The 27,501-nt window shown below is 42.7% G+C and overlaps 1 protein-coding gene across 4 annotated transcripts in view; it reads right to left on the bottom strand.

Moving 5' to 3' along the window:
- Window positions 1-494: 494 nt before the first annotated feature.
- The window catches only part of LOC117605341 (uncharacterized), a 66,172-nt gene continuing 39,165 nt past the window's right edge, over window positions 495-27,501 (bottom strand). For all 4 annotated transcript variants that reach the window (XM_034326575.2, XM_034326577.2, XM_034326576.2 and 1 more), the window contains 2 exons: window positions 5,808-6,747; window positions 495-5,568 (listed from right to left, as the gene is read on the bottom strand). In XM_034326575.2, coding sequence (XP_034182466.1) covers window positions 4,932-5,568; window positions 5,808-6,538 — 1,368 coding nt within the window. In that variant the 5' untranslated portion in view covers window positions 6,539-6,747 and the 3' untranslated portion in view covers window positions 495-4,931. The remainder of the gene's footprint in view (window positions 5,569-5,807; window positions 6,748-27,501) is intronic.

The raw sequence follows: 27,501 nt of genomic DNA, 5'->3' as shown, positions 1-27,501 counted from the left end.
TTCTGCTCACTTCCGCTCTGACACGCGTGCGCGACGATGCCGTTTTCCGTTCCCCTTGTTTTTCTCTCCATCCTTTCGATCGTTCACCAGCGAAAACGAACACTCGGAATTTATCTCCCTTTTTGCCGATTCAGCAACCATTTTCTCTACAATTTTCCCATAAGTTTCTTTTTATTTCATACGTGATCCTACTTTTTCCCCCCTTCCTCTTTAGATTCTTCGTAACGCGTATCAGAGCTGCGCACAACTTTCATCTGTCCATCCTTTTACCAATCATTCTCTCCCATAAATGTATGAATATAATATTATATCTAATATTGCAGTGTTCGGTTATCGCTATGACATTATTTACGTTACCACGATTACTTGTTTCTCCATTTACGGTTAAAGAGACAATATCGATCGCTATAGTTTATAGACACATGATACTTTAAAGAGACAGATTACCGTTGTTACGTCGTCACGTTATTTCATGTTATTATCTTATTATGTTCTTTTTTTTTTTTTGTTCATTTTCTTTTACTTCTTGTGTCGTGTACCCGAGTTACTTCGAACGGCGTGTATGTGTACGTGTACGTATGTGTGTGCCCGTGTAATTAAACCTTAACTTCCCGCCCTCGTCTTTTTCTGTTTTTTTCTTTTTTTCATTTTTTTGTTAACGAATACATCCATTACAGATTATGGAAAACTATGCGTAATTTCTTTTTTTTTTTCTGTTTGTTTCCTGGCTTACAAAGTGTTTCATTACAATCGTATTGTAATCGTATAATACTATATGTTTATCTTTTGTATATCTTCAATGTATGCTCTATCAATATATCCCTTTTTACATCCGTCTTTTCTCCCCTCCTTCCCGATTTCCATTTGAATCCCGCACCATTTTCTCTTCTGCTAAAAAGAGTATACATCGTATGTGTAAATGTTATGTGTGTGTGAGTGTGTGTGTGTATGTGTGTATTTGATTCTTCGCTGAGCTGAGCCTCTCGTCTCAAGCCGAGATCCACATTTGATTCGCAACTTATTGCAACGCTTGCCTCCTCTCTCTCTCTCTCTCTCTCTCTCTTTCAACCCTTTCCGGCATCATCGATTATCCCGGCCAGTCGCGACGCCTCGAGACGCAAGGACCACCATTCACGACGCGACAAATCGTCTCTAATAGGATCTTCTTCCGGTCGAACGGAGGATTTTTCAAAGAATTCCCGTACTCGAGAAACCCCTTTCTTTCGTTGGCGATTACAAAGATTAGAAAAATAATCGGCGCGAGGAGTTGTCTCTCCCTCTCCGATGCTCGTCCTTCTCGTCTCGAAGCTGTCCGCGATCGAATTCTCCATCGTTCACCGTCGCGAATGTTATATTTTATCGCGAGGTAATCAACGATGATCGATCTAACGATCTCGAAACTCCGACGGATGGACATTGGTTTCGTTTAAAATCAATCCACAAATTTCCCTAATCCTCTCGATCACTCTTTCGACTTCTCTTTCGCTCTCTACCTCTCCCTCACTTTCTCTCTTTCACGTGCTTTCCTCGCTCTCTCTCTCCCTCTCTTTCTCTCTTTAACAATAGCAGGTACTAGCATAGCTACCACAGTCGTACGTATCGTTAATAGTTACAATTAAGTTTAGATATTACTAAAGGGTACTGTTCCTCTCGTCTTCTCACCACTCGCCTCTATTCCATCGCGGATCTCACCCCCCCCTTTCTACTACCCTTATTAGTTCCGCAGTTTAAAAACTTGTTTAGCACCCCCCCACGCGACCGGAAACATCGTCTGCCGACTAGCTCGCTCGTCCACCAGATTAATTTCTAGGAAGTGACTGTTTAACATCGATCATTTATAATTAACATCGTTAGTAGACCGCAGTAAGAACAGTTTTTTTTTTTTTTTTTGTAGAGGAAATATTCTTAGTACAAGTTCGATTAACAGGCTTAGATAAAAGTATCAATCACTTCTGGTGAAGAAATTCGCGTGTCCGTCGATCTTTCGCTCGCGATTCAGACGGGTACGACGGTCGATCGCGACCGACTGTACCGGAAGTTGCTCGTCGTTCGTATACAAAACGGGCTATATCAAAAATTCGTACGAAAAAACGATGAGAACGTCACGCTTCAAATGATACTACACGCTCGGCGCGTTTAGAAGTGACGCTAAGGTAAGAAACTAGTCTAAGGAGAAGAGGACTCGCGGCTGAACCGAGCCGATCGATCGACGAATGCCGAGTATTTCCTCGCTGTACAAGGCGGTGGTTTTTACTCGCAAGCCGGTCGACAGTTTCCTGTCACGCGTATTCCGTACGTTTGTCCCACGACGACAAGATTAAACACTGTTGTTTTTTTTTTTGTATTTTTCTTTTTTAATACTTTTAGCACCTAGTGCCCGGCCCGCGGCTCGCGGCACCTCCGCCATCGTTGCTGTCTACCGGATGTCCGTCTCGACGAATGGATACGATTCGAGAAGCCGAGGATCGAATAAAAAAAAAAAGAAAGAATTTAGAGATTAATCAGTGAAAACTGATCGCTTTTTCAGACGCGCGGAATTTCTTTTGAATTAAGTTCAAAATTAATTTCATTTGACTAAGAGGTAAAAAATTTGTTTCTAAATGAAATTCGTCCCATCATTGGCACTCCGCGAAGATCTCGTGAAACACAGCGGCACTTTCGAATATCCAAGGTATCGGAATCGTAGTTCGACCGTCGAGGACGGCAACGAAGGACTTAATAACGTAATCACCTAATTAATCTCGCGAACGGAAATCCCTGGCTGGTTGCGCGCTGCCCACGGCTAACCGCGACACCTTTGTTCGCCTAAGACGCCCTCGGCCCTTTGTTCTCGATCCCAACGATCTCCGAACGTTACCGAACTTTCGGCAGAATTGAAACTTACGACAGGGAAGTTTGGACAGCCGGCCACCTCTTCTCCAGAGCCAAGAGAGGATCGATGAGACAGCTAGAAATTAAAGCGAGCTGGAAAGCCCCGATAGCACGGAATTAGGAAAGTTCCTCGACTGCCGCGACCGGTTGTCACCAACTTCCACGACACGATGACTCTGGAGAACCCTGAAGAATCATTCGGACCCTCGCGTCGAAGGGAAATCGTGCAGTCCGATTCGTCGGGAGCAATTGTCGCGCAACTCAGCCGTATTTCTCGTTCGGCGCGAATATGCCGCCATTCGTTTCCTTTTCTACTCTCCTCTCCTTTGCTTTCTCTCTCTCTCTACGCTCTACTGCATTTATTATAAAAATAAAATGTAAAATCGTACCGAGGACGAGTTTTCCGAACGGTATGGAACCGCGAGCACCATCTGCGACTCGATCGACAATGAATCCTCCAAGGATTCTGCGCCCAGCGCGGCGGCTGCGTGTCCCTTTCCTCGATCGTTGGAGAAAACACGACGGACAGACAGACGTAACTGGGTCTTTTATTTCGTGTATCGATAGTCCTGGTCGTTCTCCGGTATATATATATATCGTATTTCGACGCGAACGAGACGAATGCACGAGCGGTCGTCAACGTTCCCGGCTAACGGCTGCTTTTCTCTTTCGTTCGTCGACGGATCGGCAGAGGCTACAAGTAGTCCCTAACCGTTTCGCGAGAACCCGCCAAGTGAGTGCATATCTTGAATATAATACATAGGCTCTACAGATATATTCATTATCAATTCTCCGACTATACCAGTGAAAAAATAAATTATTACGCGTTGGTAATATCTGTGTACGTGTTGGTGAAGTCGTGCGCGATAAAGTGTCCACCCGGTCCTGCTCGTGTATCCGATGATCGTCCATCAGCAGGGGGTGCGTGTTATGTACGTACGTTATGTATACAATGTGTGTCGCCAGGTAAATGGTGGGTGAGAGTGTGTCCGGTTGCGTGTGAAATCTGGGCTTGTGTGGAATTTTACGTACTTCGTGTGCACGTGTGTGTGTTTCTCTTGGCTGTTTTAGGTGTCCCAGGTGTGGGCGCGCGGCGTGTTCGTTCGACTTGTTACTCTGGAAACCGATACGTTGGTCCGTGTCATTCCCTCTCACTCTGTCTGTGCTCGTCTCGAGTGGCTGCTCTAGATTAACGTAACTGTAACGCAACAGGAGCAGCCATTATTTTTATTTTTATTTTTTTCTAATACCGTCGAACGGACGCCTAACGCCGTTGCAACGCCGGGTCCGTGTCGGTGGTTTTCAATGACGAACATTAGTATACACCGCGGCTCTACGTTAGTCGATCGCTCGTTCGTGTTCGCGAGTCCCGTCGCGTCAAAGTCCCTCCTCCTCTTCGTTCCGCCTCATGGCTCCTCTCTTAAACGTCTTGCAAGCACGCATCGGTACACAGGCGCACCCAACACACGGTCTTTCTCGCTCTCTCATTCGCTCTCCTCCCTGTTTTTCTCATCAACTCGCGTCGCGCGTCCACCTGGTGCAATTGCTCGTTCCTCTTCGCCGAAGTGAAGCTCCTCTTCCTCTCCGACGTTTCGCGTCGCTGGTGTGAATCGATGGACCGATTGAACACCACGAGAATCCTCTCTGGACGAAAGGGATCCTCCCGTACGAGTAAACGGGAGCGAACAAATCATCTAGACGAATGATTGGCGCATCGCCGGAGACGACGACGTCGATGATCGATCGTAGGGTGAAGGCTTGGGGCTACCGTGGCGACGACGATATTTGGTTAACTTCGGAGAGAGAGACAGAGTGGGAACTAATGGATGAGCAGGAATCGACGGCATCGTCAGCTACGCGCAAGAAACCTTCGGATCAGATGGTGCAAGCGGATCAGGTATGGTCAGGGTACGGAACCTAGACTCTGGACGATGTCTCGACGCTTGAGAGAGCGGAAGGAGGCCTCCGTCTCTCTTCTTCCTCCTGTCTGACGAAGCAACACCGAGGATGAGACGCGGCTCGAGCCGCGTTAGTCACTCGGTTTCCACTCGTTTGGGGTGTTAGTTGGCTACGAGCAGGTGCTGGTACTGGCTAGCAGGATACGGCGCGACGGAACCGAGGCCGAAGTTATTCAGACCTTCGACCAACGCGGTCTTGTCCTGTTGCTGACCGATGCCGTTCACGTTGCTGTTGGCCGCGGTGGAACCGACCGGACCGAGATTGCCGGCTGTCTGCGAATTACCGTTGCTTCCGGCCGCGTTGCTGCTTCCGTTCACGGTGCCAGCGTAGAACTGATGACCGGTGATCGTGGTAGGATCGAGGTAGGACGACGGGAAATTGGCGCCCGTGTACAGATCGCCGGACAGGTAGCCGCCGTGGCTGGACGAGTCGAAGATGTTGCGATGAGGGAACTGCGGATGATACGCGGTCGGACCGTGCTGGAAGAAGTACGCGCTCGGATCCGTGTGTTGTTGGCCAGCGCCGGCGACTATGCTTCCAGGAGACAGGCTACGGCTGCGGGGAGATCTTTGCGACACTGGTAACCCACCAGCGGCTGCTTGCTGTTGCTGCTGTTGTTGCTGTTGTTGTTGCTGCTGCTGCTGCTGTTGTTGGTGCTGCTGGTGATGATGGTGATGGTGGATCTGTTGCTGCATGGCGCGCTGCTTAATGTAGTTCGAGAACTCGGTGGGAGACATTCTGAAAGCAACATGATTACGTGCGGTTCAATTGCTGCTTGTGGATGCTTTGCTTCTGTACTTGCGGTTAACGTTGCTTCGCGACTATGCTTGTTACGAGAATACACAGGGAAGTATGGGGTATGCGCGGTGGTAATTAAGCGCTTTATACAGCAGTTCAATTTGGGACATTCAGATGTAATAAGAGGAATCATGGAATCGCGCCATTCCCATAATTCTAGAAAGGAATCGATTACTAACCTGTTCGCCCGTTTGCTGCTGGTTTTCAGTTTGGTGCTGCCAAACTTGGTCTGGGCGAAGGTAGCGGTGGTGAAGGTGAGCGGGGCGGTGGTGCGTGGGATGAAAGCTGGCACAGGACTAGGCGAACCCTTGAACGAGCTGGTGATTGGTGTCGGCGAGGGTGCCGACGAGGAACCGGATCCGTGTCCGTTTTGCTGGTTGTTGGACGATCCGTTACTGGTGTTGCTGCCCAACGAGCTGGGGAACGGCGAGGTGGACTTGGGGCTCAGACTGAGCCCTCCGAGGGACGTGCCGACAGCCTCGATGGGCCTGAAGCACTGAGCCTCGGGATTGAAGGTCTTGGTCACCTCGCGATCGGCCGAGCTGTCGTCGTGAGGGTCCCCAGTTTCAGAGTAGAGGATCTTCACCGCGTTCATCTCGCCGATGCGATAGCTCACCTCGCCGGGGTCCACCCAGACGGCCAATTCCGCCGGAAGGTTCTCCAGGATGTCCTGGATCGGTACACCGCTCTCTTTCGCGGCTCGTTCCAGCACGGGATCCACTGGGTCGCCGGTTTTCAGGCATCTGAATGCGGATCCCTTGAACGGCTTCTCTGGGTACCAGTGACCCTTAAACTTGTCCTTTAGCGCTTTCTCCAGTTCCTCGCCGAAGATGTTCACCCGCCTACGAGGCAGTTTGTTGTAAAGGTACGATATCACGAAGTTGAGCGCCACCTGCACCTCGATGTGCATCTTGGCCTTTGCTGGGAGAATCTTCGGGCTGTTGCTGGACGTGGCAGCCGCGGAATATTATGCAGCACGTTCACACGATCGGCCGTCTTGCTGCAAACGCGTCGCTGTTACTCGACGATCAGCCACTCGACGACACCAGGGTCGACAGTGGCTCGGAACTTTGGCTACGGTGCTGCTCGTTCGTTAAACCCACCCTCTGATTGTTAAATCTGTAACATACAGGGAATTGCTTGTTAGATCTCTATTATCTTTAGCCAAGTTTCTTTTTAGATCTTCAGGGTAGAAGTGTAAACGGATCATATTATAATGTACCTCAAAATTTAATAAAATTTAATTAAATGCATATTGAAATAAATCATTGAAGAATCTTGATTACCTCGATCACCATTACACGAAAGAAGCTCTGGAGAACGTTTCAGATAAAAATTCGCGAGTCACGCGCAAAGGGGGAGAGTTATCATTGTTCGTTCAAGGGTTTTTGGCATCGAGTGCGAAATCGCATTAAAAGAGGGAACGCTTGGGGGCGAGTATCTTCGAAAGGTATTCGCTTTTACCGCGTTATCGGCTGCGCATTGAAACGGAACGCCGCTTCCGGTTACTCGAGACTGCCGTCTTTGGGCTTCAACCCCTCAAGGTGTGGAACCAGAGGCAATCGGTCTTCCCGTTTTCACGCGGTATAATAATGCCTTTCTCGGCTATCCTCTCTGCTCCCGACAAAGAAGCTCTTATCAAAACCCTCGCCCCTTTATACGACCTGTAATTCGTAGCTTCATTATACGCGATGCGAATTTTAATCTTGGACCTGTTACAAGGGATTAAAAGTGTTTTATTGGCTATGAGGTCGCGGCTACCGAATTTCAGTCTCATCGTCTTTTGTCGGCTGTTTCAAAGTGCACTTGGCATAAACATCGTTATTATCGTTATTTATGACACAGACCACTTACGATTAAGTTGCGACAATCAAAGAGCAACAGCGACTCATTTATCTCTTCAGGCATGAAAAGTAATATCTTTGATAGACTAAGAAGATTTACTTCATTTTTGAAGAGCGAAAAGTTTTCAGAGGATCAAATGGTAGATTCGAATTTTCTTTCAGCAAAGGAACTCTCTCGCAACTAAGTCATATCGCGAAGTCGGAAACTTTCTTCATACCGGGGAACTATTTGCAAACGTAAATTCATGCCAAAAATAATAACGCAAACGTTGTTGAAGTGCAACGAGTTCTGTCTAGACGATCAGCCATCTCATCAAAATCCACCGGCTTCCAAGTTTCGCAGCAAACTCGCCTGTATCCGAATCCAACAAAAATATCGAATGGAAACAGCAGCGTATCCCTCGCAAGATCCTGCATCCTTGGGATCCTCGTTTCCGCTCGGACGAGCGTATAAAAGTTTCCCGAAAATCGAGCGAAAGTGAAACTGCCCTTCTCGTCCAATTCGAAAAAAAGTGTCAGCGTCGAATTCTCGTGGAATATTCAGCTTCTCGCGCGATTACCGTGAAACGAACGTCAATAAAAAGGATTGGCCCCTTAGCGGTTCAGAGTGGCCATCTTCCACAACGGTTTCTCTCCTAGCAATTGCGGAAGTTGCTCTCCGAGCTCGAACGACATCGAGAGGGAAAGGCTTTTCTTTACTCTTCCAACCCCCTTTGTTCTTTTTCCTCGCCTCCGTGTTTCTCTTTCTATCTCACCCTTTACTCGCCTTTCCTTTATACCACCCCCGACCTATTCTTCTTCATCCCTCACCCTTCTATTTCGAACATCGTCTACGTTCTTCTCTCTTCGAGGAGATTCCGAGACGACCATCAAGCCTCTCGACTATGTCCTTCGAGAGTCCGTCTCTCGGAACTCAATTCCATCCTGACGCTATTTCTTCTTCTTTTTTTCCTTTCTTTCACCACAATCTTCTAAGAAAAGACCGGAGCAACGTAGGAAGGAGGCAACGAGTTTCCGAGCAGTCCACCGCAGGACCAGCAGCCATTTTGTAACGGGATACGAGAAGAACGTTCTTCCTGCCCCTTGTTCCTCTATCTCTCACCCTCTCCACGAAACATTGCGGCAGACAACAGGAGGCCACGGGTATTTTTCAATTACGCCACTGTTGGCTGCCTTTGCGGCTGTTTCGTGGTACACCCGCACCCTTGCCTCGCGGTTTCAGAATAAAAAATGTATTTATATCCTCGGATCATAGCCATTCTATTGCGAAATAAACAGCCCTAGATTTTTCGACGAGGTTGCTAAGATTTTCAGTGAACTTGTTGAAAATGTGAATTTTTCATTTGCTAATTCCTCCCAACAAAGTTATCGTACATCGTGGGAACGGATTTCGTAGCTAGGTTGACATTGACGTTAAAATTTATGCGAAGGATCTACACACGACTACACGCGTAAATTATCCAGCTACGATTTATGTAAGCCAGTGACACAATGCCCTGGACACCGTTTCCGTTTCCGCGCACGCTTTCGCGTTTCTGCACTTTTACCACGCGTTTCCCTCGGTAAGATAACATCTGCGCAATGGGTATAAATATTATCAGAGAAGAGAAACACCCTGGGTCGTAGTCAGGCTACGAAACTTCTCTCATTTTCCTGGCATATCAACCCGAAAGAAAAATGTTTTCGTTCGCTCGACGAGCACCTCGCCAGTCGTAGCTGGATATGTAGGTTAACCCCGCTGCACCCTTTCTGCCTCCAGTAGTACTACACTACGACGGGGTTGCCGGTGGTATTGATCCCGGCCAGGGTTGCCGGAAGGTTCTCAAGTTAAAAATACACGGCCTTGCGAGTCGAGTAACTGCGAAGCATCGTCGTGTTTTTGGATCTCTTTCACGCCATATTTTTCAACGATTCCACGGATGAGAAAGAACGCCGGGCGAAACAATTAAGGCGGCACGATAATCACGGAAATAGCCTATTAACCTAAATCTGGTCAATTTGTTATTTCACGATATTAGAGGGTTGGTATTTTTCCTTCGAAATCATGCAAACCTATTTATCTAAGTTACTGATAAACTGTGATTTCCTATGTAATGTAAATTACTTCAGAGAAAGTGATAATATAATCTGTATTATGTATTAATATGCTTTGCCTACCCAGGAAAGTTTAGTTGGGATTATTTAATCTAAATCTGCTGCTAATTTACCTCGAACCAACACAGAATAAATGAACTTTTTTGTATACAGAAAATATCTATAATTAATTGAGTATTTTCTAAAGTGTCTCTGTTTAAAAGTCACTAAATGATGCAAGTCGTTAGGAAACATCATCAAACGCTTCTCAAATAGACTCGATACGAAGCTAATTAAGCGCTAAGTGCGGATACAAGGGAACTGAGTCTATAGATTGAAACTAGGTTCGAACTACGCTGAGCAGTTAATCTAAAAATAGGATTAAAATTGGAATCGTCTTAAAGTAGGTCGCAAGTTAGATCGTATCGAAACGGGCTAATAAGAACTTTGAAATAAATCCAACACTAAGTAGATCGCCTCTCCATGAGCAATTCATCCGACAGCCATAAAATTGTCAACAACGATACAAACATTCGAAATTGGATGAAATAGGGGGATCAAAGATGTTTTTACATTAGTCACTTGCAGCCCCTCTGCACAACTTGAACCACCCTCGAGAGGCGATCCAACGCTTTCCATGGCTGTCAACGAGCAAACCCACGGTGAAGGGTGACGCGATTCAAAGGGCAGCCTTTTTTTCCGGGCTTCGTGAAACCTTGGGGGGATGGGATCGTCAGGGTTGGCTGCAGGTGTGCGTAAAGATCTACGAGTGCGCCCTTTTCCAGTTACTGAATGGAGGCCACGTGGCTCAAAGGGCTGAATGTGGGCCAGACAAGTGTCCTTAGGTGAACCGGAGTCAATGGGGCAGTGATCTATGGTATCTAGGGGTTTTTTTTTTTAGGGTCGACTTATCAACTCGAGAAGGTCGGATTAGAAAGGACAAAAGGAAGTCTGATGATAATTATTGTTTGCTGTCGGTTTGTTGGCCGGTGTATCCTATGGACTCCCTTCGTTCGAGCTCAATGGCGTCGTTTCGATGGATGGTAATTGCGCATCCGTGCATGGGGGAATCGTGTCGAACGTTCCACGTGGCGATACGTCACTAGTGGATCGATTTTGGAAAGGCGAGGCCCTGATGCCTTTCATGGACTTCCATTGAGCTTTCATGTTTCGCTGCGTTCGAATGGATCTTTGTGGGAGGATATTTTCTTCCACTTTGAAATAGATATATTGAATGATGAGAAGACGAGACCCTGTACTTTCATGAAACTTCATTGACTTGCATGTTTCTACGTATTTGGGGGATCAGAGGGATCTTGGAGTAATATTTCTTTCTTTATTCAGCAAATATCGTGTGCATAAATAAAATTATTTTAAGACAAGTTTACCTGATTGATGTAAGCGAAACGTAATGATCGCAAGCTTCTCGTATAATTTTAAGCACATAGAGACAGAGAGGAAGTTTTCAGATGGAAGTATTCGAACGAAGACACGAGTATGCAGCGAGGAAGCGGTGGAAAGTGGATTTAATTACGACTCGACCTAAATAGGGTCAAGACAGGGTGCTCGACCCGACCTAGTCGTCCCTGCCTTCCACCGTTTCAGTGGAAAGGTGTTTAAATCCAAATCCAATGTTTATCTTCGCATCTTCGACAGTTTCAGAAATTCGACAAGAATTTATCAATTTACTGTTTCCACTCTAAATCTAGATTTCAATTATTTCAGCGCCTCCTTTACAACCCCTAAACAACCAATATCGTTCTGTCAAATATTCCAACGTGATCTACAATTAGATTCAAAGGATGGAGAGGCGTTTGATTCCTCTGAAAGTCACCAGACGAGTTTCCGAGTCAACACCTGATGTGTCCTGAGAAAATTCAAGGCTGCCAAGCCACGCTCGGAGACCTTTGACGACGATTCATCGTCGAACTTGGGTACGGAAAGCATCGAAGCACTGGTCGACGAGTTAGCTCTGTTCTATCGCCTGCAACTGGCAACTCTCTGATTACTCTATTCTGACAATGAATAGATGTCGGCCGGGAGGAGGAAACCGTGCGGAATCGTGTTACGTAACCCAGGCCGGTTATACAACAAATCACCGTTGCTCACGTGCGCGAACCGCCTGTCATGGCGATGTTTTAAAGGTCGTACCAACATGTCGCATAAACAAACTTCTGCGCTTCGCTCCGCGACACGGATCGGTAACTTAAAACTGACTTACACGGATTTATGACAGTAAATTTATACTTAATATTTTCTCAACCGACTTTTGTCCATCTCGTACGGCATCGCCCTTGATCAGAAATGTTACACGTGGATCAGAATAGGTTGCGCGACGTCGCGACGATTTCGTTTTCGTTCGAGAAACGGCGAGAAACGAGAGTCGATGCCTGTAATGGTTACGAATGTGCTGAGTAATTAATAATTATTGCGCGCGTGCTCGAGTGTCACGCGTCACGCGTGTACCTCGTCGCGATTTGTGCGAATGGATTCTGCTGACGTGGACGTTTTTGCCTTATAATATTTTCATTGCCTTTATGCATAATTTTGTAACTTTATAGAAATAAAAGTATTTTGACGAAATTTCAATTAAATAAATTTTAATTTTGTTATTTTTATAGAGTAGATTAATGACTCTGTTTAATTAATCTTAGGCCAGGTATCGTTTCAATTTCATAACGATCACTGCTGTTCTCGATCGACAATGTTCGCGGAGGCGTCGCACTCGAATCATCGTCGGTGTGGGTCGTGAATAAATTATCTGAACTCCCTACTTTTCCCTCTCTTTCTCCACACCGTGATGGCGAACGAACCGACAGATCAATACGACACAGCCTCCGCAGACACGGTCGCTGTTGCTCTAGATAACAAAGGCGAGGGAGAGAAAGAGATGGCGCACCGCTCTGCCCTATAAGCCTCTATTTAAACAGTGGCCCAAATACAACGGGGGATGGGCTTTCGCGAGGGAGGAAATCAGGGAAACGAAGCAACGAGAACCGCGACCTGGGTCAAAGCCTTCAGCTTTCGGCTTTTCGACGATTTACAATCATCGATTCCGTTCGTCGATCGCTTTACAAAGTATCACTGAATCATCGAGTTTTCTGTTCAGGAATTCCTTTCACTTTGCGTGGACTTGTTGATAGAATTACTAAATTAGATCCACGCGTGACGCTGGTTATTTAATTGCTCGGAGCTTGATTGTGTAATTTCAAATCGAGGTGAAGAAGAATTTAGAGAAGAAATAAAAAAGGGACCAAAGGAGAGAAAAACGAGTGTCTGAGAAATCATCGCGACTCGCGATGAACGAGGAAATCCAGGACGGCTGTTCGATAATTTCATCGTCTGCAAGGAACGTTTGAATCGGCGCGGCGGTCGCGAACTTAATAGCTAAAAAGAGAATATCGGTGGACGACGACTAGAGAAACGAGGTACAAAAGAGAGAAGAAGAAAGGCAAGACCATTATCCGGGGAAAATACGGCCGGTTGTCATCTTCAGGGTACGCTCCAGACGATCCAAGACGATCCACTGGTTATTTCGTACCATCCACGACGACCTGGCTTCACGAATGGTCGAACTATCGATCGTAGACTTTATAAACGTACCATCGATGATGCTCACCGATTGCGAACCCCCTTATTCTTTTCTATATTAATCCTAGAAAGACTAAGGGGATCGTCGAGTCTATTAATTAAAAAGAAATATTGAAAATTTCTTATCATCTCATTTATGAAATTTTGAAAACATTCATTATTTTTTCCCTTCTTATATTCATTCTAATTTATAATTAGAAACTGGCATAACAAGAAATTTCATCTTTTAACGAATCGAGTACGTTAAACTGTTCACGGTCAGCTGTTTTCCTGGTTCACTGATGAAATTCGTGCTAATAATCGACCTCTTTCGTACTCGAAGCGATGAATGGCAAGCAATGAAAACGTTTTCCTTCGCGTGGGTAAATATTGTGCTGATTTTTGCGCGATGAATGGCCGTACCAAGATATTTACGACATATTTGCGTTATTCGATGAGAATTTAGATGGGATCTAGAAACGAACGATGAATGGCTTTTCGAGAAATGCATTCGCTTTGGGAATCCTGTGTTGTGCATATAATAGGGTAATGAACGCTATCGCGAGATTAAGCAATCCGGATCTATGAAATTGCAGCTTAGATCCTTTCTTTGTACGAGACACGAGACACTGAAATTTTCTTGTCATTTTTGGATCCTCGAATCATTACCGCGAAATGTAATCAATTAAGGCGATTCGAATATAATAGTCGTTTGAAAATGCTCGGCGAAACGAGGGAACAGCACGGCCGCAATCGAGGGAACAGCATAGACAGGACACTTGGGAAATCCCAGCGAGAATTACTTCACCTTATCGTTCCTAGTTATTGCAGGAAGTAGTTGAGAAACGGCGCCGTTCGCTCGATAATTGCCAGATAACGCCGTGAGCCAAAGCGAAACAATTGATTTTTGCAGAAGGGAAAGGAGAAACGTTAGAACGCGAGGATCCTTAGAAAGGATCGAGGATTAATTATCTCCGAGCCCTTCCTTCTTTCTCTCTTTTCCACGTTGTTTGCGTCAACGGTAATTCTTATCGATCCTCCTTGATCACGCGGTATAACCGCTCAATCTCCATTAAATCGCAATTAATCGCGAACCGATCTGAGACATCGTCGATTTCGCGGAAACTCGACTGATCGTTAATCGACGACGATATTTCACGATTCCTCGAAACCAGACATTAATATTCTTATTCAATGACCGTAGAAGTTATATTACTTTGTTGAAATAAAATTCAAATGGTTTCCGATTCTCAGGGCTTCTATAGCGTATAATTAATCTCCTGTAATGTATAACTAATCGATCGGAACGATTCGATCGGTTTTCATGGGAAAGCCAGAAACCATGGCCGTTTATCGCGGGGACACGCAAACACAGAAAGGCGGCATGGTATCCGCGGCCGTATCCGAAACCGCGATACGGAAGAGCAAACACCGATAGGATTTCCGCGAACGCGGTTTCCGCACGGATGAACGAAGAATTTCTCTGTTGCCCGACAGACAGCCGCTTTCCTTTCGCGGCTCGAAAATCCCGCGAAAATACGCACGTTCCGCTCTTGCGACGACGCGGTTCGACGCTTTCGTCGATAATTCACGAGAACCGATTCTACCCGCGATAGTAGAATACATCCAGAACTGCGAAAGATCGCGTACGTGAGATTTTATTGACATAGTTCGTTTAGAATTATCTGTCGTAATTATCGCGAGTGTTATAATGAGTTTGATTAGGTGCGAAGTGCTTTGATGCGGTGTATATTGTGCGAATTATATTAAGACTGTTTGTACATGGAATATTCCTCAGCTGTGTTTGAGATTCTTTTTTTTTAGCAGCTATAACAGATAGACAAATAAATTATAACTGGTAAACTTTTTCAAGATGACTAAATAATTTATCGCAATCTATTTCAAACACTTCGTACTAAATTGATTTAAAAATCTACTTGAAGGTATAATTTAATCCTTGCTACTGCTCAATTTCTCCTACGAAAACTTTTCACCCTAAACGACCAGACAAGCAGCGACAGCAAACTCACCTTCGCAAACGAGAAAAGAAGATAAAAAAAGAAGATAAAGAAGCAAAGGATCTGGCGTAATTTCAATTACCACGTTAAAGCGTAGCCGCAGAAGCGTCAGCTTCGCTCGAGTAGCTGACACGAAGCGCATGAAAGAAACTCACCCTTAACGAGGGTCCAGGATAAAAGGCAAAAGGGGTTGCGGAGAACCGACTGTTCTCGACGCGTTCTCCACGAAAACTAACTCCTTTGAAGGTGTATCCAATAAAAGACTAGAAAAACCCGTTTGGAGGGCCCGGGGAAAGGTTGGCGGTGCCGGCTGGCCGCGATTTCCATCGCATCGCGAAAAGCGGAAGGAAAAGGACGTGGGAGGGCTGATCGATCGGAAGCCGCGCCCGCAGGGGGTTGAAGAACGACGGGAGTTGGCTTCGTAGAGAAAAGGAAAAGGGTTTCTCCCTGATATCCAGCCAGTTCCCTGAGATTTCTCGGCAAGAACTTCTGATGAGGTGAATAGAGGTGAAAAGTAATTTGCGGACAGGGAAGCGACGTTATTCTGAGGATTCGAAAGGGTCGGAGATCGCTAGAGGGGTAGTTGGCGAATTTTCGAACGCCTTCGAGACGGATTCTTCACACGGTGCGCACCGTCGACCCTCGAAACAGCTTTATTACGGTTCGGAAATCGATAGTCGCGGTGGTGCATACGGAACGAACTGCTCGAAATTGATTGTGTGATTTTTTTTTTTGAAACATTGTTCAACGTAGATGAATAGTTTAAACATTTTAAACAAGAAAACACAGTCCGATTTCTCGTACTTTAATTGTAAACTATTGCCTCGAAGGAAAAGGTAGTCAAGGATTATAAAGAACGTTAGAAGGAAATGAAAAGTTACGGAAAATCGGGAAGAATCTCGACGTGGCGGATATCTCACCAACACCCAGACTCGTAAATAGAGATTTCCAGCGAGCTTGCTTTCGTAGAAGTATTTGAGACGGTAGACATTTTTGCGCCAACAAAAATACCAAATTGCAGTGAAAAAAATTCAGACAAATCTTACGCTGTTAATCTTGGATGTAAGAAAATTAATACTAGTTTTAAGAAACTAACTCAACAGAAGCACGACATCCAGTTTATAATTTCAAGGAAAAAGCGATCGTAGAATTAATCGAGAATACGACTAGGAACGGCGGAAACGGAAGCAAAAAGCAGAATGTTTCCAAGACACGGTTCGATCGATACCTTCTTCTCATGCAACGAACGCACCCCTTGCTTCGAGCTTCCAGGATCCCATATTAAAATTTCCTATCGACGATTCGTTCCTTAAAAGCTTCCTATGCATCTGACGATGACATATTTTATATATCTATCTCTCGGATTTCTTTTTGTATCTTTCTCACTATTAGTAAATGTATTTTTCAATAAAATTAAAACGAAACGTTAATCGAGTGAATTAATTGAAATAACTTATTCGATTCTAAGATGAACGAAGGCTACCTTTGCTAAACTCAACTCAGCAGAGAGACTCACCTAAAGCGACTTGTTCTCGAGACCTGTTTACGTAAGTGTGAATAAGACGTGCCGCATTCTAACGTTGATCTATTTACGTCCCTTGCTCTTCGTGATCCCAGCCCGCGCCCGAACAGACCTAATTTTATATTCGGAGCAAAAACTCCGGCACCATTGCCAACTGGAGCTCTAACAATTGGTCTGCACCGTTTCCTCTGCTCGCGAGTTAACACCGGCTCTACTCTAACCCGGATATTCCTTGTCGAAAAGAAAGTTACCGCATCCGTTTCTCGATGGAAATTGTAGACGACAGAGATTCTTTAGATAAATTCCAATTAAAAAATTTCTTGTATTACGGTCAGATATCGTGGTACGATTTTAAATTAATCGAGGTACAGAAACGCGCTGGTACGCGAGGAAACTTTAGCCGGAGGGGGGGGAATTTCCGTGGAAAAGTTGGAAAATTGTGGATTCATGGTCGGAAACCAGCGAAATAACAGAATCGTCGTTTCCTACGGTTTCTGATCGCGCTTTCGGCTTTAAGCTCCCCTTTGTAATTGGATCGTGGAAACAAAAGAACGGGGCTAAAGTTTGGCGGTCGAGACAGGATTAATGCTTGCCCACCAGCAGAACTCGGAAAGCTCTGGCTACGACGGAAACGCGACAACGAGCTTCCGGGGATTTGATTCTGTGAAAGGGGAAAGAAAATTGAAGGAACCAACAGTCGAACGGCAGGCATGTCGTCAACGATTATCTCTATTTCCATAGATATAATAATAATAATCTATTTATCAATAAATCTCCACATGTTCAAAAAAAAAAAAATTTAATTAAATAATTGAATTTAATTTCTTTGACCTAATAGCCTTAATTTAAAGACACAACACGAAATGCATTTGATTAATAAATATCTTCAAGTCGCGGTTGTTTATCGATAAAAGCTTATCATCAACACACAACTACCAATCGACAACACTCTCCGCTCCTCTTGTTTGGCAAGTTGTGGCATCTGTTACGTATCCGAATGCAATTATTTATCGACCCGTGAAAATAGAATGCTCGCGGTCAAGCTATATATAATCCATGGCTGACACATCCGAGCCAGAAACACGAATTCGATGTAGCAATTAATAATGACGAACGAGCTAGCCGGCCTCCTTGGTCATCGTTCGGATACCGCTTAACAACAACAACGGTGGACACGCGTGTTGAAATGACCGCAAGAGAATTGCAAAATCTCCTAACACACTTGGCGCATCTAATCCCACGCGAAAGCTGGTTGCATCGAAAGTCTGCTCGTGTAATAACAGTGTGCATTCTAATGTAACCATTCGTCGAGTTGAGGATTAATCATAAGTATTCGGGTAAGTAGGTAAGGGTCAGGGTGGCTCTTACCCATATTCCACAAGGAATAATTAAAATGAATAAAATTTAATTTGATTAGAAATAGAAATTTTAGTTCAAATTTCAATTCTTCTATTTATCTGATCTGTTTCCATCTAAAATAAAAATGACTCGTTGGAAGATTCTTCTTTTTCTTCCAACGTTTGCCTTCGACAGAATCGTCGAGCATGAAAACACAAAGAAAGTACACCATAAAATTCTTGCATTATCCTGAATTACGAGGAACAAACGTTGCGCATCTTTCGCGAACGTCGATTAGCTTCGGTAGTAAAACATTTTCACGACACGACATGCTGTAAAATTTATCAGTCGCATCTTAATCGTGATAGCTGCTGCTATAAATCGCTTCTTCCTTGTTCGTCTCAGAAGTAAGATGCCTTCGCGTCTGACCCACATCTCTTGTACGAAATACTTCAAAGATAAATGAAGGATCCGATGATCAGATAATGCACCAATTTAATTATAACTTTCATCAAGTTTTATTAGAAATTGATTAACCTCTATGAGAAAATGAAATTGTTCCGATCGTTTTATAAAATAATATAGTGTGACTTTAATAAAAACGTGTCAGACCTTTGAAATCTCATGATTTGAAAATGATGAATCAATTATCATCTTCGAATATAAAGCACTGTAAGATAACCTTTCAGGAACTTCTCAAGATTTCTTTGAAGATTTATTCGCTTTTCACGGATCGTTACATCCCGGAAGTTGAAACTGAATCGTTGTTCCTCAGCAGAAAAAAGATTTCGTACCAGTACATCGATGCTAACAACAGATAGAAAGACAGCCATCTTCTATTCTGGTCTAGGTCGACTATGTTTAGAGAATTCATGAACGTTTACCTAATATAGGGGTAAGCATTTGCCGTGCTATCGATTGCATGAATTTTGGCCAGTCCTTCTGCAAACTCGGATTCTTTATTCCGCCATAATTGTGGCGCGATTTACTTGGCAGCCAGTTCGCTTGGCTGGTGCTCAGCTTTTAGTCGACTGCTTTCGAGTGCAATGCGTTATTCAAATATGGTCGTAGGTGGCACACCCGTGAAAAATAAATCGATAACCTCCAGGGAGTTGGAATTTACAGCTACGATTAATGAAAATGGGGAAAACTTCGATATTTCATTTAATCTGAAGTACCGTAAAATATGCATAAATTTCGATGAGAATTTCAAAAACAGTAGCTAATAATTACTGATATCATCCACTGTTACACCTTCCTCGGATACTTGTCAGTTATCATTTCCAAAACTCCGTCACAAACGACGTAGAACGACTAATGGAAAACATGAAAGTCAAATAGATAATGATCGTTCCCTCGTGACGCAATGATATAGTAGGTACGTGTAGAAAAAAAAAAGGAAAAAAGTTTATCGATGTTGAGTAACATTTCCAAGTAACGGGGACGTCCCGCTGGAAAGTGTTTTTCTTGTTATCGTGGAATGACGAATTTTTATCTTGCACATCGAGATAAGGAGAACACATTTCCTTGCGAAACGTTAAGTAACAAACGTAGAAGATCTTTATCTAATGTTTCAACAATCAAAAGGAAAATGTTAATGACAGTAGTAAAGTACAAAGTTGTATCAAATCATTTAAGAATACTTTTCTTTTCAAATCTCCCATGATATTCTTTCAAATAAAATATGCCAATACTTTCTTCACCCCTGTACATTCATTCTCATTGTGAAAGTCAACTCGTTGAGGGATCAAGATAAAAGATACGTCTAGAAAGCAAACTCTCCAATGTACAAATAAAAAGTTTCACCAAGGGTCGGGTCAAGATAGACCCGACTCCGCCTATCACCTGATTGTCGAACCTTTCGTCGTTCGATTGTTTCGTTGGAGAGCGGTGGTCAAGGGTTATTTTCAACACTGAAGGATCGATTCGATCGGTTATCGGGGCTTTACACAAGACATCCCTATCTCTCGAGATGCGCCTTCGTTTGAAGAGGATCGATCATTTCGAAGGGAGATCCTCGACTCGTCGAACCATTCACGTCGATGCTCGATGGTTCAACGATCGCCTATCGATCCAAGATTCTTGCTTTCTCGTTTACTCTGCTTTGTAAACGGGTAATCCCTTGACTTCGAGAGATCTTTGCGAGAATCGTCGACGACCATCACCCGGCGAGTTTGACACAGTTCATGGGCGGGGTCACGTTTTACGAGTTGAACGTAAAATGGAGTCTACTGTATGTAGGTTACCGGGTTGGGATCGATACTTTGTGGTACACGAATTAACTCGAGCTGTATATACAGGTTTAATACTGTGTAATCAGCTCTGGCGCGATATGAGCTTCACTGATAAGAGAACGTTACTGCAATTCATCAAATGTATGATAACGTAATTGGATATTCTTGTATGTATAAGGAAGCATTGGAAATGTCTAAATTTCGGAATTGGTATAGGGAAATATAGTGTCCGAAGTGAATTGATGAAGAGAAAAATTTCTAACTCCTTATTTGAAGAATTGAAAGTCTTAGATTCCAAGTCCCAGGGCATAAGAATTTTCAAGAATTCTTCAGGAAACAATGTTTTTTTACGCTTCGCTGAGATAATATAAGAAACGACTGTTTATTTATTTCGAAAATTATCTCTGGGATGTCCATATGTGTTTACCAGGATCTGCTTCTTTCAACACCAGCCTCGATGTTAGATTGTTTCGACCAGCTGAATGCCACTTCGTCAATGGGTTAATGTTTCCAAGATGTTGAGCGCGTCTTTTCGCATGTAAATGCCGTGTGACGCAACGATCAAGGTGTCTGAGCATGCAATTATTCGCGATAAATTATCGATTACACAACCGCGTCTCTGCTTGGAACAATTTAGCACGCGGTTTTTCGCGTCTCTGCACGCTTCGAAGTGTCATCGTGACAACTCGCTTTGTTCGGTTCGAGTAAACAGCGCTGTAAATCCTGAATATGGCTTTGCAGGAATTCTAGTCCAACGTTTCAACTCTTTCTGATAAATATTCTGTTTCAGTGTTGAACAGACACTATGACGATGAAAGGGTTAAAAATATTCCAAATATCATCTCCCCAATATACGAAAGTATCATTTGAAAATTGAGCTGTCTAATTTGAATAGCAACATTCTAACATGCACTTTGTAAGTCTGGAACACAATTGACTCAACATCGGACGGTTAATCAGCGTGACTAGAAGAATTGTTCCGCGTCAGTTAGATATCTACGAAGAAATGTTTGCGCAGGTATTCTATGGAATATGTTCGAACCGATAAGGGTATGAATAAGAATTTAAATTTACAGAGTGTTGCGCAGCTCGACGTGTCGTCAGGTATTAGATTAACACGAAGCAACGGTAAATAGTCGAAAGAGCAGGAAAATCCTCATTTATTGAGAAAGCTAATTGCATTGTACAAGTATCCTTACGTCACTTAAGCACCAACGAAAGTTCACTTAAATCGAAGAATTTGATTTTAAAAAAAAGTTACAACTAGCCTGCACGATATCGTGGAACGAACGGGAAAGAGACAGGAACTACGACAGATGCCCATTTCCACGATGACGTGAGTTTTATCGATAACGATGCTAACGGGAACAACAATTATTTCCTTCCTTTCTTCACCGCTTCCAATTAATTCGCGGACGTGTATCAATTAAAGGTAACGAGAGTTTCGAGGCTTTCACGGTTCGCTTTGTTACAGTTAATAACTGTCCGAGGTTTTCGGGTGTAAAATCATGTCCGAATGAAAGGTATTCTTAACGTTTTGTCGGGATTCAAACTACAGATTTATCGTGTATCTCAGAATTGATAGCTGACATGCTTCAGAATACATAACATAATCTCCCTATAGTAGACATAGTTCATGTTTTGAATCGTTGATCAGCCAATTAGTCTTTAATTGGTAAGCCGACCAATTAAAATTGTAATTAAAAGTAACGTTGTTGTTTTTCGACTCGCGCTTCCATGCGATTTTCCAGGGATTAATCAAGTTACTTTACATTTTTCCAATATTTCTGAAGTAATTAAATATACTTTCAAGTTCTAATTATTATTGTAATTTTGTTTCACAACCTCACTTGCTTCACTGTTACAAAATTGATGATATATGATTCATAAAAATGTATTAAAAATTTTGCAATCAGCCAATACGAAGGTATAGAAACGAACGAAATGATTTCGGTATTCGTTCGAGATAACTCAGGTGGGTTAAGGGTTGCGCGATTCACGATCGATGCTATCGCGAAATTGGGATCGTGGGGGCCAGATACCGTCTCTGATAACGTTTTGTCGACTCCCCTCTACCACGATATCAGTATCCGGTGCTCCCTCCTTCAGCTGTGTAATATCATCGCAATACGACGACGTTGATCACGATAGAGCCGTTATACATCGCGATAATCGTGTGCGTGCACGCGCGTTAAGTATCGCGATAAAGTTCGCCTCGAACGGATAATTTCCACGACGCACGATGGATTTTTATTTTCGTCGATGTTCCCGAACACGCGACCGATATTCCACAGTCTAGCTGTATTTTTAGAGTGATTCCAAGTAGGCTGGCTTTCCTCGATCGTTGATCAATCGATTAGCCGGTTTCTGATATCTTAATAATTAGGCAATTTATCGATGAGTTTTAGTACAATTTATAGGGTATTTGTAAAAATTACACGAACTGATACGCGTAAATATAATAATTATATAATATCTCTAAATTGCATCTGTCAGTCAGGCTAATAATTGACAATTCTTTTCTCGATATTTTTTGCACATAGTCTGTAGACAAATACAATTAGCAATTTGTCAATGTAGATTTCATTAGCGCTGGTTACTGCAAAGACGTCAGTTACGTAATGAACGTCAATACGTCAATTATATGAACAGAGAAATAACGATCCAGAACGTAACAATGTCAATTATCAGTTCTCTTTCAATGATCAATAAAATGTAACACGCGTTTCTTTTTCAAATTGAAAATATCAAAGACGATACAACAATCGTATGATCAATGATCACTCGATAAAAGAGATCAGTGAGTCATCGCAAAAGAGTCATTTACTTAATGAAATTTCGTTGTATTGCTTAGATAAAAAGTTATAAAAGGATACTACAAGTTAAATTCTTTTTATAGCTTGATCTATTAGTTTTCAATTGATTATCTGCACGCGTGATCATGTAATTTTCCTGATAATTTTAAGCGATTAAATAAGCTTAGGAGCCTTATGAGATAGCAACATATTTCTAAATTTATGATACATAGATTATGTCATGAGTCGGCGGATCTCATTTGGAAGATATAAAGTATAATAATTTCAATACCATTTGGTAATTGTATAGTTTCGGGAATGATGGTCGTTTCCCTTCCACGGACTCCCATCCTACTCTGTCGGAGACCCCGGGAAGAATGACGATGGAGGGGAGAGAATCCCACACATATAGGTTTGTGACTCCCCACCACTCGTGCATATTCACGCGGGAAAATTTGAATCAATATTTAAATCATTTTGATAATTACGACAAAATATTGGTAATTTAATTGGACGTCAGAAGTTTCGAGTGAAAAACAACACTAGCGTCACACTAGTGACAACACTAGTTATCAACGATCTAATCAAACATGTATGGAGCACGTAGCGTCGCAATGATAACAGAATCAGCGAAATCCCATCAATAAGCTTATCAACGATGCAACCCAGTATGTTTACCGAACAGAATCTCATAACGTTTCGCGTTTTACGATCGCTTTGATCTTGCTGCCACCTATAATTCGTTCGCTCGGTCAGGAGACGCGATAAGATTTGCAAATTGTTCAAACATCATCGAACAACATTAAAATTGCGACGATGTTTTTTTATGACGATGTGTATTTACACGTTTCTGACGAAATAACGCGAATCTTTACGCGAGAACGTAATTGACAAAAAGCTGTTACGATTTTATCTGCATCGAGCAAACAGTAAACGAGTTACTGCAGAGGAAGAAATGTTAACAAAGTTATAAATCATTTGAAGTATCATGATAATGTTGGAGATAATAAGGTTATCTCTAATTAAATTGGCGAACCTAATTACTAAAATTATCGAGTATATTTGATGGAGTGTAAAAGAAAGATTTCAATAAAATTTTAAGCAACTCTAAATCACATCACAAGGTTGCCGGCATTGTGAAAGGTTTGACTACTGAAAAACCAAAGGAATCGGAGCCGTACTAGTAGTACAAATCGAAATACGTCCTCCAATTACCTTCTGACGTATAAACCATAAAACTTTTTCCAAAGAACTTTTCTTGTATCTACGATAGTTTTTGAACCGTATAGCCTGTAATTATCGAAACTTTTATAACAGTCTTCTTTGTAAGCTGTCACGAGGTCGGTCAGGGTAGCGAAAGGTTTCGTTTTAAACTGGATGCGAAGCACCTGGCTGACTATAGCCGATAATGCTTATGCACGACTTGCTTCGACCACTTTGAACTTGGAGGCTCGTGTAAATCGTATGGAAAACGGGCCACTGGGTCATCCGACACACTACTAAGCTACATTCCACGATACAAGCGTGTGCTGACCTGCTCTATTGGAAAATTTTCCTCCATTTATCCGATCCACTTTTACTTTTATACGACATGGAGTAAACTGTCCATCGACGTCCATTATACAGGGTCTTGATTCAAGTCAATATTATTAATTTTAGATAAAAATAAATAAGAGAAAAGAGGAAAATTAACAAAGTTTTCATTCTTGAATGGAATATTAAAAAAAGGTTTTAATTTCATTTTCTATTCCTTTGATTCAATCTATCGATTTATAAGCGAAATTGTTACGGTTGCCTGCATTTCCACGTATAACGCTTTCAACCCCCTTAGAGCTACTAAGGGGGTTAACTGCGCTAAAGTAGTTGACCCAGAACCCCGACCAATTCTATAGAACGATCAATCCTTACAAACGTTAACGATCCAAGTGTTCCAACTAAACAAGTACATCTTTAAACTCGATCAAACCCTTCGTGTATCGGTGTTGCGTTGCAGAAAATGTTTCTTTGTCGAGAATCAGGGCAAAATATTGTAATTTTGATCGCACCAGTACGCGTCAGGGCGGAGCGATAAAACAAGGCGAAATTGCCAAAGCAAACACGGTTGCCCGATCCACGTTCATACATACACTATCGCGCAAAAATATTCGTCCATCGTTAAACGTGTAACGATGTTGTGAAAGCAGCAAGGAAATAACAACAATTCATTTATTAAAAATGTTACAAAATTCATCTAAAATTTAGAAATTTAGTAAAAGTTAGAAAATGAAAATAATATGAAATACAAAATTAAATTAAAATTGTGGCTTTCTCCATGGTCCGCCATCCGAGGGTTAATCAGTAACCACTTAATGGTGGCTGATTATGATCACCCTTGGTAATAAAATGCAATTACTATAATTAAGGTATAATAATAAAAGGATACGTATCCTAATAGAGTTACTTGAAAAATTTGGAGAATATTGACTGGCAGTGCTTTTGAAGGATAGTGTACATATATGTATGTACATATGTGTAAGGTCGTAGGAGTGGGTTAAAATTACGCTGAACTACAGAGGGCAACTCGAGATTCGTTTGGCAAGCCTGTCATTTTCTCGAGAGCCCTTAACGAGCCCTGGCCGTACCTCGCCCTTTTCGTGCCACCCTCGAAAAATGCAACCCCTCTTGACTGGCCTCGAGATCCAAGGTGAAATAAAAGCTGTTACAGCTCGGTAACGAGCTCGAAACAAGCAATAACGTCGCATGGAAATTTATTACGGTAAACATGGCCCCGTACCCGGGTACATCCCTGTTTTTCATTGTGCCATGCTTGCGTTATCAAATATATATAAGCTCGAAGTAATTGCTACTAGCCCCTCCCTTCTGTTATGTCGAGCGAAGATACTTTTGAAAGGATCCCTTTCTCTATTTGTTATTTCAGTATATAATTTCAGTGTTATTCAGAATTTTCTTCCTGTCATCGTTATTCAATCATTCGATTAAATCAATAACGCGAATCACCTACGACCCGGTGTTAAACGATTCAACCTTCAAGGAAATAATATATAGGTAATAGAATGTTAACAGAACTTTAATTATGAAAGAAAATTACTTATTCACAGTATGCACTGCAACCAAAGATACAGAATTGGAGGCGTCAAGTAGAAGATTACCGCAACTAATCAGACACGACTACTCGTCAACCACCGACTACACATTATGGATACTTGGAAGCTGAAAGTTTTATGCATCACCAAGTTTCTTTATTTCATAATTGCTTATATAATACCACAGCTACGTTGTTAAGATTCGTTCTTCTCAACGAATGAACATCATCGAATGGTTCCATGAAACCGAGACAATCGTTGACGAATAACGAATATACTCGAAATCGTTCCAAACAAGCACAGACGATTTTTTTGCAAACAATATTGCTGGCCTATAAAACCATACCAGATACCCCTTCTGCGCTTGGCTTCGTTATATTGGATTCTGCGAATCAATAAACCTCGCTTGCGTCACACGACCATGCTGATCCTAATGCAACGCGGTTGTAGCGATCGTTTAAAACGCTTCCACAACAAAACAAGACAATATTCTACATTATTCAGCGCCTTATTTTTCCTTTGTAAACAAGTTCATCTTTTCCTTCTCGGAACGTTAAACATTTCCGTGGATCACCGTGAAACAAAAATTTTATTGTTTCATCATAATCGTTAAGAGGATCGAAGAGAACACGATGCGCAAACACATTTATACGTATTATTTCAGACATTTGGGTAAATTTGTTCAGTCATCCTCGTCGACGGAATAATATTTTTTTGATCCGCTCGAAAAACGATGGAATTTTTGTACGATTCCCGTGCATAGTTCTGGGAAAGAAGCAGCGACGAATCAAGGGGATGTTTAAGGGAGGTTACAACCCCGGGCCTCATTTTAAACCTTCCATTTCCTATGTCAAAAAATACTGAATCACATTTTTCTACTATTACTAATTTTCTTTATAATTATACACGTTATTTAATTTTATTTAAAATAAATTTTAAAGCTTTAAAAAGGTTCGATAGCCTCGGCCCCCAGGAATCTTAATTCAGTCCTTGAAGGAAGATCATAAATTTCGTGGGAATCGATACAAAGATCAAAAAATTGATTAAAGAGCGATGAAAGCGACGAAATGAAATGACTGAATGAAAGACTAGGAAATGCGAAGGTTCGAGTAAAGGTCGCGACACGCTACGGGCAATATTTAAGAATCGCAAGTGTTTTGTCGTGAGAAAGCAAGCCGGGGGGAAAACGATATGTCAAACGGAGTTCTCGGAGGTCACGGATGATGAATACTGAAAAAGAAGCATTATTACCAAATGTCACTGCTTTCTCCATCAACTTCAACGAGCCTTGACGATCAAACAAAGAACTTTCCCTTCGTTCTTTAGGCTGCTTGTAAAACGAATCGTTCTGTCTGATTAATGAAGTACTTGAAATTCAATATGGAGAACAGTTGCA

The sequence above is a fragment of the Osmia lignaria genome, chromosome 3, assembly GCF_051020975.1.
Source record: "Osmia lignaria lignaria isolate PbOS001 chromosome 3, iyOsmLign1, whole genome shotgun sequence".
NCBI lineage: Eukaryota > Metazoa > Arthropoda > Insecta > Hymenoptera > Megachilidae > Osmia > Osmia lignaria.
The sequence above is the reverse complement of the archived record's forward strand: the minus strand, read 5'-3'. Positions and strand labels throughout refer to the sequence as shown.